Genomic DNA, 18,649 nt, shown 5'->3' with positions numbered 1-18,649 from the left:
CACAGCATGCACAAAGAGGAAAGCCTCTAATTTGCTTGCTCTGTTTGACTCTGTTACCAGTCAGTGGATTTTGTAAGCAGTGAGCAAGCTGCAGGCAGACATCTGTAATAATGTTTCTTTTCATTTTCTGTAACAGAAAAATGCCTTTAAAATGCTCTTGAACAAAGCAAGCTCGACTATGCAACACAAAATAGCAGCAAATACTAAGAGACAATCGCAATCAGATTAAATCTGCACTGTAAGATGCACAGAATGTTAAAGCAAAACATTCATGTAGTGGTTAATGGTTATTCCTTTCCAATGAAATAGATCTACCTGAACTGAACAGTCCAAATTATTAAAACTATGTTTTAAACTAATTCCTACAATTAAAAAAATATTCTTATATATACTATTAGATGAGTCACATCAAGTGCTCTTAAAATCTTAACTAAATATAGCTATAGAATATTTAACTAGACAATTTAAATCACATACAGCAACTTCTATAGAGGTAAACATTGCCTCACATTTGCAACAGCAACTGAGCAACATCAAACAAAGAATTCAGGTTATTTTCATGACCGTGAGCAGTGGGTGAGGCCGGCCTTCTATTTTCACCAAGTAGCTCCTCCTCCCTCTCAGCACTCCTTGGCTTATGGCACATCATTTGGGACTGCTCTGAGGAGCCAGCTGAGCACCTCTGTATTCTACATCTGAAATGCTTGGTCCCCATCCACCGCTGAGATTTGTCCATGTTAAGAAACAGTGGGGTTTTTAGCCACAAGCAAGTGGAGCAGATGGCCTCTGCCAGCTGAACTCTGCAAGTAACCTGAAGTTGGTGGAAATAATTCATTTCAAGAACTGACTTGCCCTTGGAAAGAAGTACCCTTCATGCTCCTCTCATCTTTCTCCTCTGTCGCTTGGTCTTGCCCTCTTTTGTGCAAGGAGGCTTTATTCCCTCTATCCCCACCACTTCCAGAATGCCTCAGCGTAACGAATTTGGCAGAAGTGTGGACATGAACATGTTGCCATGGTGTGTTTGCTCAGAAAGCACAGCTCCTGCCCTTCATCACCTCCTCCAGCAAATGCAAAACGAGCTTTTAACCTAGCTTTCCTCTCAGCATCGTCACTTCTTTGACTTAAGAAGGATTCTACCTATCTAAATTTAGTTCCTGCTTTTCGAAGCACTGTACTCCTGAAGAGACATGCTATTTCCTTCAGAATCATCCAGCCTGAATCTGAAATCTGCTTTACCAAAGCAGGGAAAGATTCTCTGGCTTTCATCTCAACCTGCAGCACTGCTCAACCCACCAGTAATATACTTACATGTTATACCATCCTGGAGACAACCTGCTCGGCCCCATCATCGGTTCCTCTACTCTCACTTAGTAGCTGACATGAAATATTGCTTAGTAACAGTACTGTGGAATGACTCAAATTCATTCCGTGAATGAAAATAGCAAAGCATTTTTATATTGCCTTGATGACTAATGGTAACACAACAGTCTCCCATGGGATTTTTCCATGCCAGTTGAGTGGGATGTTTGCGAAGCCTTTGCTAAGTCACAGTTACAGAAAGCAAGCTACATTATGGGAGCTACTCTGATGAAAGCACAAGGCTGCTGGGGAAAAGAAATTTCCCTTCTCCTCCTCTTACGGACTGCAGGGCCCAAGGGAACCATGAAGAACCAGCACAGGTTAAGGTATCATGACAAAGCAGTGTAGTGTTCTCAGCAATCATCAATTCCACCAAAAAAGAAAAAAAGGCAACTCACTGCAAGGATGGTTCTTTGCCAGATACTCTGCGGTCTCCTTGAAGGGCTGTAACTGTAGGAGTAAGTCAAGCAAACACTGGGACAATCCAAAGAAACAGAAAACGTGTGGTTCCCAAGAAAAGCAAGGCTCTCCAGCGAGCTTCAAAACCCAAAGTACAAAGGTTTCAAGGGTGAAGCAAATGAAGAGTAAACGTGTCAAAGAGAAATCTGAGCTGCATCTGTGGTTATTCTAGAGGAAAGCCACAATGTGAAGAAACAAAACCAGTTAGGCTTGCCCTTCCTAATGACTGCCTGGAAAGTATACATGCTTGTGGTTTCCTTAGCCTGATCCATCCAGATGCAGCTATCTCATTTTATTAGTGTCCTCCCACAGCTCTGACCTCTGCAGCGTGAGGCACAGCAGGGAGTAATGGTTCAAAATGCATCCTTGAGTTTAATGGGATTTGCCAAGCAGGTGGTAAGGGAAAACTTCCAGTTTTTCACAGACTAAGATCACTTATATAAAGCTTCCGTGCAATCTAAGTAGTGGTCTTTCTGCAGTCAAATCATTCCATGTGAGGACTTACTCTGCTTAGAAAAAACGTAGTAAGATGATTGGTACACAAGTTACAGGAAGCATAGGACACACAACAGTACAAAACACTTTAACTCCCTGTGGAAGGGCAGAAAATTACAAAAATATATCTTTTTTTTTTTTTTTTAATCCAAGATTGTTGTAGTTTAGGGCATGTCTGATTCCTCCTATTTCCCTGTGATCTCATTTATTGTTGGTCTGATCAAAGCTCCTAGGGACAATGAAAATGTCATTATGAAAGCTTAGTGCAACTATAATGTTTAAAAAATCAGTAGCAAGTCAAGAAAATTTTCTGCATGAGTCAACCTCTCACCTTATTCCCCTTAAAATCCTGTACTAAACATAGTACGGCATTTCAACACGGCTTACATTTTTACCACCTAAAGTCACAAGTCACTTCTGTAAGGCCAGAAAGAAAATACCCTCCTTAATATTTAAATGTATGAACTGTTCTACAGCGAGCAAAGTTTAACAGTGGCTAAAGTACTGAATTGGGAAATAAGTCCTTGAGGCAGCTTGATTGAATCTTCCTCTTCTTCCTTCTTCTGCAAAACTTATTTAGACCATAATGAGCTGCAGGTTAGTACACAGGGCTGAATCCTGTCATGCTTTAGTGACATAGCAGTCCTCTTAAAGCAAGAGGGAGCTGAGTTGGCGAGGAGGATCTCCATCATTCCAACATAGTGGTTTGGAAACCAGGGAACTGAATGGTGACATTTTGGTCGGAAGATTTGTAGCCTGCCATACAAACAGCACCTCGAGGAGGTGAGGCTTGGTTTGGTTGTAATGCTGCAGAGATGAAAGCCTCCCCTTTCACAGTTATGGCTTCAGCAGGTCCCTCAACAGCAGAATGCCACCTGGCAGGGCACCAGTGCTCCACAGAACTGCTCTACCTGGAAAGAAACAGGGGAAATTAGTGCTTTTGTAGATTTGCAATTAAATAGCTCACAGACAGAGATGAGAACTGATGTGCATGGTATGGGGAAAAAAGCCTCAAAGGCAGTGTTATTCACTGATTGCTATCAGCTCCCTCCAGCAGCTGATCTCCTCGTTGACAATGGACAGTGATATGAGGTTACTGTTATGCCAGGAGAAGGCAGACCAAGCAAAGGAAAACAGCAGCACACCAGACAACCACTAAATTGTGTGGTCAGCCACTGTGCAGGCCAGAGCAGGGAGCTTGCACACAGGAGGAGGTTCCTATATCACTGCACATGGAATAACATCTTGGACCTAACAGCTTTTTTCACATCAGTGCAGCCCCTTGCTAACCAGCATGTGTGGATTATTCACCTTGCAATGGATTCTCCTGCTGACTCCCTGTTGCTTTAACTGCTTCAGGATTTAACAACTAAAGAGAAAAAAGTCTTAATAGAAACTTGTTATACTGTCGTGCATGAGGCGAGCACCTTCCCATAGGACTGCACTGCCTGCATATAATCAGCTGAACTGACCAGCAGAATGTGGTGTGCTCTGTAACAAGTGTGAGGGAAGAGAAACTGTCCTTCAAAACCCAAGCAAAAAGTGCTTTCTAACTATGTATTTCCTCCCCTGCTGCAGATCCACAGGAAATCATAAACAGCAGCATCAAAGCTTTGGCAACTTGCTGTATTTATGGCAAGCAGCTGACTGAGTCGGTGATTTGCACCCCCTTCAGATGAGGGTAAATGATGCACCTCCATTTATACACAACCTGTCACTGCTGCTAGAAAAAAAAATTTAAGCTGCTACAAACCCCAGTGCAATTCACCTAGCATCATCCATAAAGGCCCGAGGCTTTCACTTGCCAAAAATCCATTACAGCTGCTCCCTTGAGAGCAAACACGCTGCTTTAACAAGCAGACAATGCCCCGCTCTGTTCAGGGCTGCACATGCAGTTAGGATCTGGAAAAGATGTATTCAAAGAGAAGACACCAATATTGCAATCGTATATTTTGCAGAGAGACTCCCAGAAGACTGGAGCACATCAAAGCTGAGCCCCACAACAGTGATGAAGACGTATTCACACAGTTCAGTGCTATCAGCACCTGAAAAGGGGTGAAACCAGAAATAATGTGCTCCACCAGCCCTTTGATACAGCACATCTTTCCCCTAAAACATCCCACAAGCTCTCCAAAGCCCTTTAGTCCAATGATGAGTGCATAAATGTTACTGACCTCTTCTTTCTGCCTGCCACCACTCCTCACACATAAATCTTTCCGCTTTCAAGTGCGCTTTGGAAGATGCATTCCTAAAATGCTTCTGTGCTTTGCTGGTACTGCTGCTGGTAGAGGGAGAGGTGGCAATCCACGTGGAAAACAAACTGAGACATTTCACTTAGCTGACAGGAGGGACAGAAGCTTCAATCTGCCCCGAGAAAAACTTGTGGCTTTCTTTCGGTTCTTATTTAGGAGTCAGACATCTGGGTTGGGGAAAATTCCAGCTCTGGTATTTAAATTCTGAGGTCTTCCTTGACTGCGGGCTCTTGCATGGTGCATCTCAGTCTGGACTCCAAAGGCTCTGCAGGAACAGTTGTGAAATTCACGCAGCTGGGCCCAGCAAGCACAGCAGGAGCAGAATGCACTGCCTCAAGCAGCTGCATTTCAGCAGGGAGAGGAGATGCTGATCTCCCAGATTACTGAAGTGCTTTCAAAGTGTTCGTGTATAAGGTACCACAGAATTTATTCAGTGCTTGTTTTGCTTTTTCTATTGAAGCTGACAAGAAATCCCCCAACGAATGACGCTAGAGTTAATAAGCTTAATAACCTAACAGTTTTAATTACGTTTTCAGAAACTGGTTCTTTTCACAACTGTTCTAATCTCCTTTTCTCTTATTTCTTAAAGCATTCTGCCCCCATTGTGATGAGGGATGAATGAAGTTTATCGGGGGTGTTTGCTTGTCACCTATTCCCTTCTTTTACTCTTCTTGAGTGTCATGCAGTGCTGTTGTGTAGGAGATCAGAAGATCTATGTGACTTTCTTTCAAGAAGGCGAAGGGAAGTGCTAATATAGCAAATAGAAAGGAACATCTTAAAATCAAGACCTACCGATGGGATGAGAAAGCACAGCAAAGGATGGGATTTAGCTTTCCGTTTAACTCATTTTCCAAGATGTAATGCCATCATAAAACATGAAAAAAATACCTGACAGGTGGAAAATGGTGACCAGTAATATTGATATTGTCCAAAATCAATTGGACATGGATAACTTTCAGCCTTCTGCAGCACAGATTGAATTGGTGATCAAGAAATAAGCATTCTCTATGTTCACTTTGCTTTCTTTGTGTAGCTCTGTAATAAATTCAGAATAATTCTTCAACTTTTTATCCCGATGTCTCATTCAAAACCAGAGCAAATACTCCAAAAGCTATCCTCCATATTAAAGAAACATTCCCATGAAGCTTTTCAAAGAGGTGCTAATATCCAAGTGATTAGGGATCTTTGCACTGTGACATGCTCTGATTTACACTTTCAGCCTCTTGTCACAGAAATTGTGCTCTCAGGATTAGAGAAGCCATTGACAGAACCATTTCCTCTGACTGCAGTAAGATTGCAAAAGGGGCATCTAATCCGGCATTCTTGAGCTTCTGTGTCTGACAGAGACAGCCAGTGGGTGGCTTTTGCCTCCATGGGAAGGACTGTGTTTGGTTGAGATCTGAAGTGTCTCATTAGGTTGCTTTATGGAAAGAGGCAGCTATTCCTTGGCCCCGTGGAAGCAGAGAATGGGGGATCTATTGGGAGCCCCAAATCTTATAGCCTCCTCAAAAAAAAAAATGTAAACACCTTCATCCAGCAGCCCAATTTACACTGCCTGCTGTTCTTTGATGCCTCATGTAAGGCTGCAAACAAATACTTGCAAGGACAAAGCATGAAAGGAAAGAAAATTAGCTGCATGAGAACAATTGGAGAGGTATATGTGGCTTCTCCCCTGTTGCTGCCAGACATCAACTGCCTTTTAATTAGGGCCATTTGCATTGCATGGGGAACGTGGCTGAGAATCTTAATTACTCCCCCAAACACAGACATGTCAATGTGTACCTCTCAACAACCTGGAGAGGACCCCAAACAAACCAGCCCAGATCCACCCCCATCATCCCCAGCAAAGACTTAAGCTACAAACTCGAAATGAAACTCTCTGAGCTGTTTATTGGCTTGAGAAATATGTCAATACTGAGGTGATATACGTAGTGTTATGGACAGGAGGCACCTAACGTTGTGGTAATCCAAGGTCAGCACTTCAGGAGTCCCATAACTGCCATGCAAGTAGCAGCCCCATGAATCTAAAAGCACGTAATAGTCTTAGAGCCCACGAGTAACATTTGAGCTGAATGATGCTCATACTGCATTGTGGCCCTATTGCATTGCATTTTGGAAACCTCATTCCATTTCCACGATGTTTTAAATGTATTTATGGTGCTTTCCTGGTGGAAAGCATTGGGCAAAGGCCATAGCGGTCACAACTTTCCGGAGAATGGACTCTTTTCCTCGTACTTTTACAGCCTTTAAATCACCAATGAACAGCTCCAAAGAATACAGCTAATTTTATATGACTTTCTGGAGCCAGGAAGGCTTCAAAAATTCTAGGTTTCAGTGACAGAAAGTTGGTTTCTGCAGCAGATGTGGTGGCGCGGATGTTACAATATTGAGTGATGTGCCCAGCCAATAGGCTTATCTTTCCCTACCAGCATGTCATGAGGAAATAAAGAATTATAAAAAAAAAATCATCAGAATGACACCTCTTGGTCAGCCATAGCACTGCACCAGCAGATCATCCCATAGCACTGGGCTCAATGAGGTTCAGCCTCTCTGATAGCAATCCCTGGGATGGTGCAGTCACAGAAGAGCTTTATGTGAAGCAGCGCCTTGCCAAAATCCCCACGCCAGGAACTGGTAGCATAGACAGGGGCCAGAAGTCTGTTGTACTATAAGCCAAGCGAGTGCTGCTGCTAGGAGGTTGACTGAATAAATCCAAACAACTGATAGCGACTGCTGGCAAGGAGGCACCTTCATTTGAATATAAAAATAAACACATAAAAAAGAGCACAGTACATCCTTGCCTGTGGGTATTTGTCAGGAGGCACCTGTTGCTCCTCTATCCCCTTCACAACTGCTTCCAGGTTGCTGTGGTTCGTTACACACTGCTGTAGTTTAGTTAACGAGCTGAGATAGCAGCATCATGCCATTCCTTATGCAACAGCCCCAGTAACAACTGTGGGTGTTCACCTGATGTGTTTGCACTTTTTTGATGTAAAGGAGAGGGGAAGCAGCTTTCCTGCTGCAATAATGTACAAGGGTTCCTTTAAATCTGCAGGCACTTGCTGAACACCTAAAACAATCCTATCACTCTAGTTATGTGGGTACCCACATATATTTATAACTCCTTTTAACCACGGGCAGGCATTAGAGATACCTCTCTTTACATGATCTTGCTGGAATCTGCCTCCAGCTGCAAAAAAACAAAAACACAAAAGCCAAAACAGATGCCTTAGGTGGCAAAAGTTAACTACTATTCTTTGATGGGATGGGGAATTCCAGCTTCTACCAGGTGTTCTGTTAATTCACCAAGCATTGAGGGCATATCTGAGATGCTCACTTATCTTGACACAAGTGCTACAAAGGACTTGTTGAGTAGTTTAGGGGGGATTTTGGTGGACAAACTTGGTATTGCGTGGTTGCAAAGATCGTTTACTGGTTAACAGGAGACAGGAATTACTCAAGACGTGGTCTCTGAGAGGCACAAAGGTATCAGGAAGCAAATGTATCTTCAAAGAAGCTTTCTGATGCTCAGTCCTGCTAAGGGGATGTCTGTAAGATGATATCCCCCTCTAGACTGAGGTAGCACTGTTTGAACTCGAACTGTATGCTTGAAGCAGCAGGGACTTCAGGAAATATGGAATTCAATAGCTGTTGTACTGTGGCAGAAAGGAGGAATTCCCACAGATGAAGAGAGGACAGGTTGGCTAAGAATCAAAACCCCCTATTGTCTCTGAACAGAGCATCACACAAGGTGAGATGAGCCGTTTGTACTGCAAAGGAACCTACGAACACTAAATAGCTTTTGGGAAAGCATCAGTACAGCATGTGCTCCAGGGGAGCAATGTCAGATTACACGACTCTCCTGAGTCAGAAACTTTTCAGCACGCTCTCTTCTTTGTTCATCTAACATTTTACTATTAGATATCTTACCCTGAAGCATTGCCATGATGGTGAATCTTCTGTTCTCTGTCTTTGGAAAATCCCTCTGATGCTGCTACCATAAGGTCACAGAGAAAGTACTCAGTTATTTCTGCTTAGTGAAGAGGAAGCAGGGCAGGAGAAGGAGGGCTGTTGAAGGAGGCTGTGGTGAGATAGATTTCTTCAAGTTTAACAAAGCCTGGGTCAAACAAGTTGTTGTTGGCTTGAGGAACAGTACAACCCGAAATTATTACTGTAAACACAGTACAGCTACAGGGAATGGCAATAGGATGTCAAGGACTTTAAGGAGCCTTCTAATTCAGGCACCAATTACTTACGTGTAGCAGCATGACTCACACCCTTCATTGTTTTGAAACTTCCAACTATAGCCTGACTTTTACAGAGAAATAATGCAGTTATTTTGATAATGACCAGCAGAATGTGGTGCTGTGTGTTTTAGATGCTGGCATACAAGTGCTTAGAACAAATACGTCGTTCCCCTTTCTAAAGTTAAGAGATGGGCAACTTGAGTGAGGTCTGATTATTTTCCAGTTGTCAAGATCTGCATTTTTATAATTAGAAAAGCTTATTTCAGCCAAAGAGAGACAGATTTTAGAGTAGGCCATATTTGGTTAAGAATGCAACTCAAGTGCTACATATTGCTGGATGCAAATAAAAATAAGAGATGCAGATACCCTCATGCCATAAATCAGTCTGCAACATCATTACATGCTGAGTGTCTGCAATAAATCTCAGGTCCAGAATAGGCACCAAAAGGTTTGGATTGTCACACTGCTTCTATCTCACAAGAGACAAACACATTTAGGGAAAGTTTGTTGCTAAGGGATAACTGCTGCAACATTAGGGAGTGACCACAGTCCTTTCTCTGACACAGAACAACACTGGAGCAAATCTGAATCCAAAGGTGAGTGCAGATTTGCCACTGTTTCCTTCCCTACCATACTGCAGTAACAGTGCCTGGAAAAGCAGCCCTTGACACACAGTCCTCTACCTAGGATGTGTGTAGGCACTGTGAGTGTGCAGGAATGATTGCTGACAACTGCTGGAGAGGGGAAGTTCAGTCTGTTAAACCTTGTTAGCTATGTGGGGCATGTGTATCCTACTGAGCTGCTCTGCAAAGGAAAGAGGAGGGCAGAGAGCCTCAGGGTAGCAAAGTGGTTATTATAAGAGAAGGAGAGTACGGAACAGATGTGTGCTGAGAAACTAGGCACAGGAGCTGTAAAGGAGAGTGATGAGGCTCAGACAAAGTGAAAGGGAGACAGTGATTGCCTCATCTCTGTCAAGGAGGCCCAGTGGAGAGGAAAGAACAACCCTTCCTAATAAGAGCTCAGTAGCAATTCTGACTGGATGGGCTTCTGGCCATACCTGTACTTCACATCAAACACTGTTGAGTCTTCATCCTCATCGTCTTCTTCATTCAGAGGAGCCATTTCTACCCGCTCAGCTGGAGTGGTGATTATGTCATACTTTCTGGTCTTCTTAATCCTCTTTCCTGACCTGAAACAACAGAGGTGGGGAGGTTAAGGTTCATGTCTATAAAGTATTCCTTAGAGGATAAAGCTGTTTCCTGTAGACACGAGCCCACCAACAATCAATCACCGGTCTGTTGGAGACCTCCCCAGACACAAAGGCCATGGAGCCAGTCTGCATCCCATCCTCCTGCTGCCTTCCCAGGTCTCCCATTTGTGCCTGTCAGTGTACAGAACCATTTCTTGTCAACTGCAATCTGGATCAATGTCAGTTTTTTCCAGCTGCTGACAATCCAGAGATCATTTGGCATCCAGGGCTAGCACTGAGCAGCAGTCCACTGCGTCCTCCTGCTGCCATGCTCAGTAAGCCAGGCGCAGGCTTAATCAGCAGAAGTGGTTTAGAGAATGTGTTTAAATGGGAAAGCTCAGGTTAACTCTACTGAGATGAGGGTATTCTGGGTAGGATTCTAAGGAGTGAAGGGGTTGGCGATATTTGGGTACAAACAGCCTGCTCTCCTTTTCTTGCAATCAAGCCTGGCTCAAGGCTCCTCCAGCAAAACCCCTTAGCCTTGTCTGAGAAGATCTGTGCTCAGCGCTATGCGAGTGCTATGCAAAATAATCAGTTGTGATTTGCAGCCAACTGTACCTGTCACCTTTCCACCCACAACAGCCTCATGTTCCTTTTGAAATGGAGACACTCAAGTGCTTGCACACCCCAGGATTTGTAAGATCTATTTTCAAATACTTACTTTCAATTAACAAACAATTGGCACGTGCCTTTCCGGCTAATTCCCTGCCTCTAGTTTGAATTGGGTGGGTCCTTTTTACTTCACCTACTTCTCCAGTCTATATTAGGAAGGTCGCACTGCTTATGTATTAATCTAGTTTCATGATCAGACAGTGAAGAAGGTGTTGTTAATCCAGTTTCATGATCAGACAGTGAAGAAGGTGTTGTTAATCCAGTTTCATGATCAGACAGTGAAGAAGGTGTTGATGCGTACAGCTTGCCTTCAGGGAGGAAAGACAATGTCTTTGCAGAATTTTCCCTTTAACCTTTAATAAAACAGAACTGGCAACTGCCAAGCATGAGCTGATGCAGGCACAAGCAAAAAAAGCCCTAATTTCTGGTAATCACAGCTAGTGCTCAGAGCAGGTCAGGACTGTGCTTTCACTGTCAAGAAGCCTTGCCCTGGCATGTTGTGCAAGGTGTGTTGGATTCGACACTGCCATTTTTGCATCAAGAAGAAAATGTCTTGTAAAGAGTTACACAGCAGGGAGATTCAAGGTGTAGCCATTACCAAGAGACTGGGACTTGGAGCTGTGCTTGCATCTGGTCGTGTCTCCACCAGAGCAGACTACAGTGGTCCCTTCTGGGCTTAAAGTGAGTTTAAATCAGTGAGAGCTTAAGAGCTCCAGCCTCAGTGCCTCTGCCCAGTATGGCTTCAGGCTGTTAGTCTGAAGCTGAAGAAAGAGGTCCCATCCCTTGGGATGGAGGTGTTTGCATTTCCTCCCTGTGTGCTTGCAACAGAAAAATGGAGACAGACTTCTTCTGTCACCTAATCCTTAGAGCAATCTGTGCTGCTGTACCTCACAGAGCACAGAGTGGGTTTTGCTATTACTGCTGTCGGTGAAACAAGCCATTTTATATCCAGTACAGTAGGAATCTTAACCCAAACACTTGAAATTTTTTTTTGAAAGCACTTGTCTGTATTATTCTGTTTCTCAGCCAAGACCCAACAGCGAAGCGATGCAGGGAGGTCTCAACTTACAAGTAATGCATTGCTGTTACAGGAATCATTTACTCACGCTGTGAAGCATAAACACACACAAAAGCTGACCTATGTCTACCTGTCAGAACCAACGAAGCGCAGTCTTAGCACTTCCCTTATGTCTACAGATTGCAATAGCTTTCCATAGGTTCCCAATTTAAGAGCCTACTTGCATATCTTGCCCACGTTAACGAGAAGCAGCCTTCCTCGTTCCCTTCTTATTCTGCAGAGTTCATCTTAGAACAGTAACACTGGAGCATCCGAAGCAATTACTGCAGAATAGCTATCTTTAGAAATGGCAAGCTAGAACCCTTTAGCCTCCAGCAATTAATTAGTCTATTTGGGCTCCATTTTAAAGGGGACCCAGAGCAGAACTCGCTGCACAGTTATCTCTTAATCCTCTGTAACCCTCACTTAACCGTAGCATTCATTTAGAAAAGGGAAGAAGTTGGTTTTGCTGGTTTTTGGCTCAGCCTCTACAATCATTTGCCCAAAAGGCAAACGATTTTCTCCATGAATTCAACACCATTTTAACTAGCTAATTTATCATGAATTTTTGCGGCGGTTGGCTCATTTGGACAACTACCCTTTGTTTCATCAGCACCAGAATCATTACCCGGGCTACTTTGAAGGGAAAACATCAGGACTCTCCCTGTACGCACGCAAAACAAGTTTGTCTGTTGGGAAACTGCTGCACATGAAAACCGCTCAGCCTCGGTAGGATCCTTTTAATCATCGGTGCCGGCAGTGCCAAAGGAAAAGCACTCGATCCAGTGGGCGGGATCAGACGCTATCTTTTGTCTGCAGGCAGACAGCAGCGTCAGCAGAGTAGTGCAGGGAGGAACTACAGCATGCCGATGTTTTGTGAACTTTTGAGACCTCTCAGGTAGGATGAGGACATGTCGGGCCTCGTGGCTCTATTTTCTATGCGCTTTTTTCATTTTGTGGTGGTTTTTTTTTATGTTTTAAGCAAACAGGAAAGCGCGGAAAGCTGTGGCCAGAGTACATCCATGGCATAGCAACAAGGTGAAACCTCAGAGTGGTTTCATTTGGGTAGGAGTGGTAGTGTGTGTGTTTCAATGCTGAAAGCTGTCTTCCATCTCAAAGGCACGTTGCTCCTGCTGTCCAACTCCAGCCACCTCCTGTAAATAGGAGTGAGGGTGCAGAGGCTGCAGGGTAGGATGGTGCTTGGGATGGAAGGAGGTACTGCAGTGTCTGCACTGAGCAAGTCCCAGCAGCTGATGCTGACGGCTCCTGATGGCTTTACCCCCAGCTCTGGAGCCGTCATACAACCAGCATGGGGTAGGAAAAAGAAGCTGGATGTAGCCAGAAATATTAGCTTTCCACCTGAGACCTGGCATTGCTCCCACCCAAACCAGCTAGCCTGTTAAGGCAGATTTAGTGAGTGCAAAGCTTAACTGAGACAGAACGAAGAAGAACTGATTGGACCTGACATGGAGGGCTGCTTCCAAGCGCTCCTGAGCTATTCAACCTCCGTCGTTCTTGCTTATTTGCATTCCCCTTGGGCTGGAATGCCTCAGGCACTGCATACCATGCTGGTGTCTGGCCCGTAAGAAATCAGATTTATTCCCTTCACCACACAGCAAGGGGAGGGAGGACACGCAAAGATGGGCTGGAGCAGAATGCTGACTTTGTGTCTTTGTATTTTGACCCGGGGCTATTTAGATCAAGCACCAGTCACATGCAGAACTTCATCCTTCGTTCTGAGGCATCATGTGGTGGAGTAAATGCCCAAGCCAACTCACTGGTTCATTACATTATTTACGCCTCTCATCTATTTTAGTCAACAGCCCTGATATTCAAAGATAATGCTTTTCTTGACCCATAGAGAGAGGTCTCTGCATTTCTAATCTACCATTTACACTTCCTGCCAACAGCTGTGAAGGTAGAAGGCCATGCCCTGGGGAAAAAGAGGAAAGAAAAGCCACAGCTATCCTTTCATAGTAGAACGTTTATTGAAGCCTGATTAAGACAGCTACAAACCTCCCCCTACAAATGCAGCAGTGCTGTATTGGGAGCAGAATTGGGGCCAGTTTATTTCCAGTACGTGAATTTCCTTAGCAGTTAAAAAATATGGAAATACGAAGCTGGGGAAACTCCAGGCTTGTTAGTGGCTGATGAATTAGATCAGTGGTATTTCATTACGTTGATCGGTCTGGGTATCTCTGCTCTCTGAGTGGTGCTGTACATACTGAAGTTAAACCATGAAGTTAAGTCCTCATGTGCTCTCAGGGTATGTGTTCTCTGTTGCAAACCAAAGATGTTTTTTATAGCAAAGTCCTTGAGATGGAATATATGTGGCCACAAAAGCAAAGTGCCAACTTGCTTAACAGCATGGCTAATAAGAGGGATCTGATAGCTATCGGGAATAACTTCAGGAACATCTAAATGAGACGTTGGTGAGGTTCCATGAAACCCACAAGCAATTAAAATACATCAGTTGTGGTGTTAGCCTGTACTTTCAAACATTTCAGTACAGTCTGACTGGATGTGCTCAGGAACTATCCTTCTTTTATAGGACAAAGCTATAGAAATGTTCTACCCAAATGCTTTAAGCCAGTGAATCCCAAAACAAGAAACAATCTATGCTGTCATGACTGCGCAGAGAGCTGCAAAAAACCCAAGACAGCATTACATGGAACCCATCTTCCTTCCTTCTGCCAATTTGCTGTCGTGCTCAGATGAAGTCTTACCAGGTACACGGCCTCTGAGACCCAGGACAAGTGTCCCGTTTTCATTCTCTCTGTGGCTCTTGCTAAACTGCACACAGCTTAAATGAAGCTTTCCATCTGGGATCACAAATCTATGCTTTTTTCCTCCATTTCAAGCCCTTTTAACAGTGAGGATTTTTTTCCTGTTCCTGGCAGAGGTCTTTTCTTTGCTGGATTAGTCTGACTGGTTATAATATAATTAGTTTTAAATCAGTGCAACTCTCTGGGGTTAAGACTTGGATGGCCCAGAGCCACCGCCAGCTTTTAGAACAATGGGCCTTGTATCCTGTGATCATATGCCTGAACGTTTCTCCTCAACCTAAGTAATTCATCCTGGTTTTGCAATTATTGGAAAACCAAGCTTAAGACGGTATTTGAGGGAGGAATTGTAATGGAACATGTAATGTAGCAAAGCAACAAGTAATAAAATCTGCAGTAGCTTTCCTCTAAAAGACAGGTAAGCAGCAGCTGTTTCTAGCCTAGACTTTGTTTATTGAAGGGCATGTCGAGACACATAGCAAACACTGTTGCAGATGGTGCTCTGCACCTACAGCTTTGGGTTGCTTTCAGCTGGCACATTTGAGCACGTGTAACTTCTCCAGTTTTCCCAGAAGGCATATGGCTGTATGTGCTGGTAGACCATGTCTGAAGCATCGTGTTTCCTGAGAGCTGATCCCAAGGATTGTATTGCAATGAAATGAACCGAGCTGCACCAGGGCAGAAAAAAATATTAGAATATGAAGGTAGAAAAGCAAAATCCAAAACACAGATGGAGCAGTCCAACTGAACTGCAGAGATCATTCAAAAGCTGTTTCAATAAACTGTGCTTTTAGGGAATACAACTTAATTATTTGATTGGGAACAACATGAAATTTGGTCTGCTAGGGGAAGGACCTTGGTTTGAGAGCATGCAGTGCCCAGGGATATAAAGGAAGAAGGTTCAGAACTGGACTTGCAAAAAAAGTAATAATAATAATATTCAATTACTGTAGGCAATTAGGCCTTGCCTCACACAGACAAGCAGCAATGTGTTAGCAGGCCTTTCTGGTCCCCAGCAGCCACAGACAGAAAATTCAGATCACTCTGGGTAATTCACATTCTGAATCACACCACCATCAAATGGATTCAGAGGATAGCACTACGAAAAGGAATGAACAGGAATCCCTGAAATGTTGTCTTAACAACAGAGCTGGAAAGCTAGAAATCCATCCGTCCGCACTCTAGGTAAACAACTACAAATAATATACAGAGAAATACATTAAAATGAAATTGTAAATAAAAAATAAATTCAGTGCTGGTGACAAAAATATCTGGCCACTTGGCAGTTTATTTCATCTCTATAATTCATATCTGAAAGGATAATTTACTTCCAGCAATCCAGAGCAATTTCACAGTGAAGGTTTAATCAAAGATTGGATTCCAGCAAAATCTCTTTAATAGGAATCCATGACACTTCAAAAAAAAAAAAAAAAAAGCAATGTTTTTGACTAAGCACGAACAAAGCTCTTATTTTGGCAGAGGAAAGCTGCACATTTATTGAGGGTAAATCTCTTATCTCTTTTGCAACAGCATCTCCTGCAATCTGTTTTGTCAGCTACAAGTGTGACATGGTACAAACATACCTGTTGGTGTTTTTGCCTCATTTCCCAGCTGAGATAATTATTTATAAACAAGTGCTCTGCCTGATAAATGTTTTTTGAAGCTAAAACCTTCCTTTCTCATTTTTCTCGCAGGGTTGATTAAAAACATAGGAGAGATCTCAGAGGGATTTTTCTTTCTTAACGCACCTTTAATGCAACATTAACTCTGACAAGTTGCATAACAGTGACTTTGGCATGGGATAATTCATCTACCATTCCAATGTGACTTTAACGTGGACCTATTTCTGCTGATTATGGTATAGGGGAAGGTCTTTATAGGCTATCAGTTTGCGTACTTCAGCTACAAATACTCAGACTTACACCAGATCTGTTTGAGACAAGGTCTTGCTTTACATCCAGAAAAAACTGAGGTAGAGGGTACAAGCCCTCCAAGGGCAGAAAGCAAGAGAGCTACAAACTTAGGCTTTTCATTCTGCACTTACTTACAGACTTGCTAATTCTCATGTTTGTCCATTAGAACTGTATGAGGCTGAAAAGTGGTTGATGTTGATTAAAATAATTATTTTTGATATTTTACTTGCTTCTCCTGACCCACTTCGCTTTAATGAGCAGATCTTTCCTCGTGTTGTCTTTGCCAGCTACTGCAATGGAATTTAGTTAAATGTCAATTTCTTTAGAAAAGCGGCAGTTCTGATCCTCTCAGTCTCTAAGTCCACATTTAATAATACTGCAGTTGTGAATGCTGCTGTTCCTAACGCAGAATTGATTCAGAAACAGGAGAAAGGGAGAATTCAGCTGCAGCCATCGTGTAAATACAAAGGAGCTGCTTGGAAACAGAACGAGGAAGAATCTGCAAACTCTGCTTGTTCAGTCGCTTCTGTCACCTCGACGCAGCGCTCACCTCCTCCCAGCTCCTCTTCCTGGACAGCGAGCTGCTCTGCTTTCCAGGCACCCTCCTGCAGCCTGTATCTACAAGTCAGATCACCGCTAACTACTGAAAGTTTGTAATCTTCTGTGGCAAAGTTAGGAGTGAACAGGCAATAACTTTGTCATCTGCAAAACAGGAACAGCTTTTAGCACTGCATGGGGACTCTCACTGCTACTCTGAGATAAATAATAACACTAACAGTGCCAAAAGGAGATTAATATTCATTTCTATTTCTGCTTCAGCAACAAGCCAACCGGAGGACTGGCTTTTTAAAGCAGTTGAGTTTAAATTGTTCTTGTTCCTCCAAGCAGGAGACATTAGATAAGATTCAAGGACTGTTGGCCTAACTCAAGCACGTGCCAGCACCAACCTGCTTCAGCAGTGTGACTGAGCGGGCCTCCTCTGGCTGCACACGCTGTGTGGACCAGAGATGAGCACCAAGCACATGCAAACCACTGCCAAGCTTCCTGCTTCCACCAGCCCTTCTTGCAGTTCTGCAAGCCATCAGAGCTTTTTGCCCTTTTGCAATGGGTGTGGGAATTTGCATCCATCAGCATCTACTCAACAGAACACCAAGGAGTGTTGTTCCAACCCACGTACTGCCATGGACTTTGGGCTGGACCTTCTCAAAACAAGCCTACCTGCTTAAGCTTAACTTAAAAAAGAAATGCTCTAGACCTGGTGTGACTTCTCCACCAGGGACATCTGCATGGCCCCAGCTGTAGGCAAAGCACTGAGGCTGGAAGGCACCTCTCCAGGTCACCCTGTCCCATATAGGCTCACCGTGTCCACTCGGGCTGAATCTCTTCATGGCCAGAGCCTAGCAGGGCTGCCTCTTTCACAATAACACAGCAAACTGTTTCCTTACATTGGATGGAAGGTGCTGACTGTGTCTTTCCCAGTCTGCGGGCAGCGCTAAGAGCCTGGATCCATCTCCTTCACATCAGGTAATCTGTAAGGATGCCCCACTGTCTCACCCGCCACGGTGACGTGGAACAGAGCGAGGACCTATCCACGCCACACTGAAAGTGCCTCGAAACCCCTTTTTCTGTTTTTCTTCCAAATCAAAGTAGAGCGCATTGCATTTCAACCCAATTCCGAGGACCGCGGGGCCACCCAGAATTTCCACGGGACGCCGATCACCCTTCTTCCCTTTTACCCGAGCTCGGGCTCGACGAGAAAGCCGAGCGTCCAACGCACCGCCCCGTCCCGCACCGCGCCGTGCCGGCAGCCCGAGGCCCTTCCCGGGGAAGCGGGAGCCGAGCGCCGGGCGGCACCTGCCGCTGCCTACCTGAAGACGCGGAGCAGCAGGCAGGCGATGAGCGCGGCCGTGAGAGCGCAGGCCCCGATGACGGCGGCCTTCAGCGCGGAGAGGTCTCGGAGCAGCGCGGGCACGGGGCTCAGCTGGGCCCGGCTGCGGTTGCCGGCCGCTCCGTGCGGTTCGGCGGGCAGGCGGCTGCCGTTCACCGCCGGGCTGAGCGCTACCGCCGGCGGCTCCCGGCTACCGCGGGCTTCCGGCAGCGAGAGCAGCAGGCAGGCCGCGAGCAGCAGCAGCAGCGGGCACGGGGAGCGCATCCTGCCCGGCTACGGCCGCCACCGCGCCGAGCCCCGGAAGGCGGCGGCGGCCCTGACCGGCCCGCCTCCCG

General features: G+C 44.7%; 1 protein-coding gene across 1 annotated transcript; it reads right to left on the bottom strand.

Annotated features, from left to right (window-relative positions):
- Window positions 1-2,410: 2,410 nt before the first annotated feature.
- Window positions 2,411-18,631, bottom strand: FAM174B (family with sequence similarity 174 member B). The gene is made up of 3 exons (XM_048956201.1): window positions 18,295-18,631; window positions 9,870-10,001; window positions 2,411-3,224 (listed from the first exon to the last, which is right to left on the bottom strand). Exons 1-3 carry the CDS (start codon window positions 18,576-18,578, stop codon window positions 3,221-3,223), a joined length of 420 nt encoding a protein of 139 aa, XP_048812158.1. The 5' UTR covers window positions 18,579-18,631; the 3' UTR covers window positions 2,411-3,220.
- Between the last annotated feature and the right edge of the window lie 18 nt (window positions 18,632-18,649).

The sequence above is a fragment of the Lagopus muta genome, chromosome 10 (assembly GCF_023343835.1).
Source record: "Lagopus muta isolate bLagMut1 chromosome 10, bLagMut1 primary, whole genome shotgun sequence".
In the NCBI taxonomy this organism is placed as follows: domain Eukaryota; kingdom Metazoa; phylum Chordata; class Aves; order Galliformes; family Phasianidae; genus Lagopus; species Lagopus muta.
This window is presented reverse-complemented; position numbering and strand designations above follow the sequence as displayed.

Coding starts and splice junctions, on each gene's coding strand:
- FAM174B (XM_048956201.1), bottom strand. CDS start 18,578: ATGCGCTCCCCGTGCCCGCTGCTGCTGCTGCTCGCGGCCTGCCTGCTG. Junction 10,002..18,294: donor CTGCTGCTCCGCGTCTTCAG/GTAGGCAGCGGC, acceptor CTGTTGTTTCAG/GTCAGGAAAGAGGATTAAGA.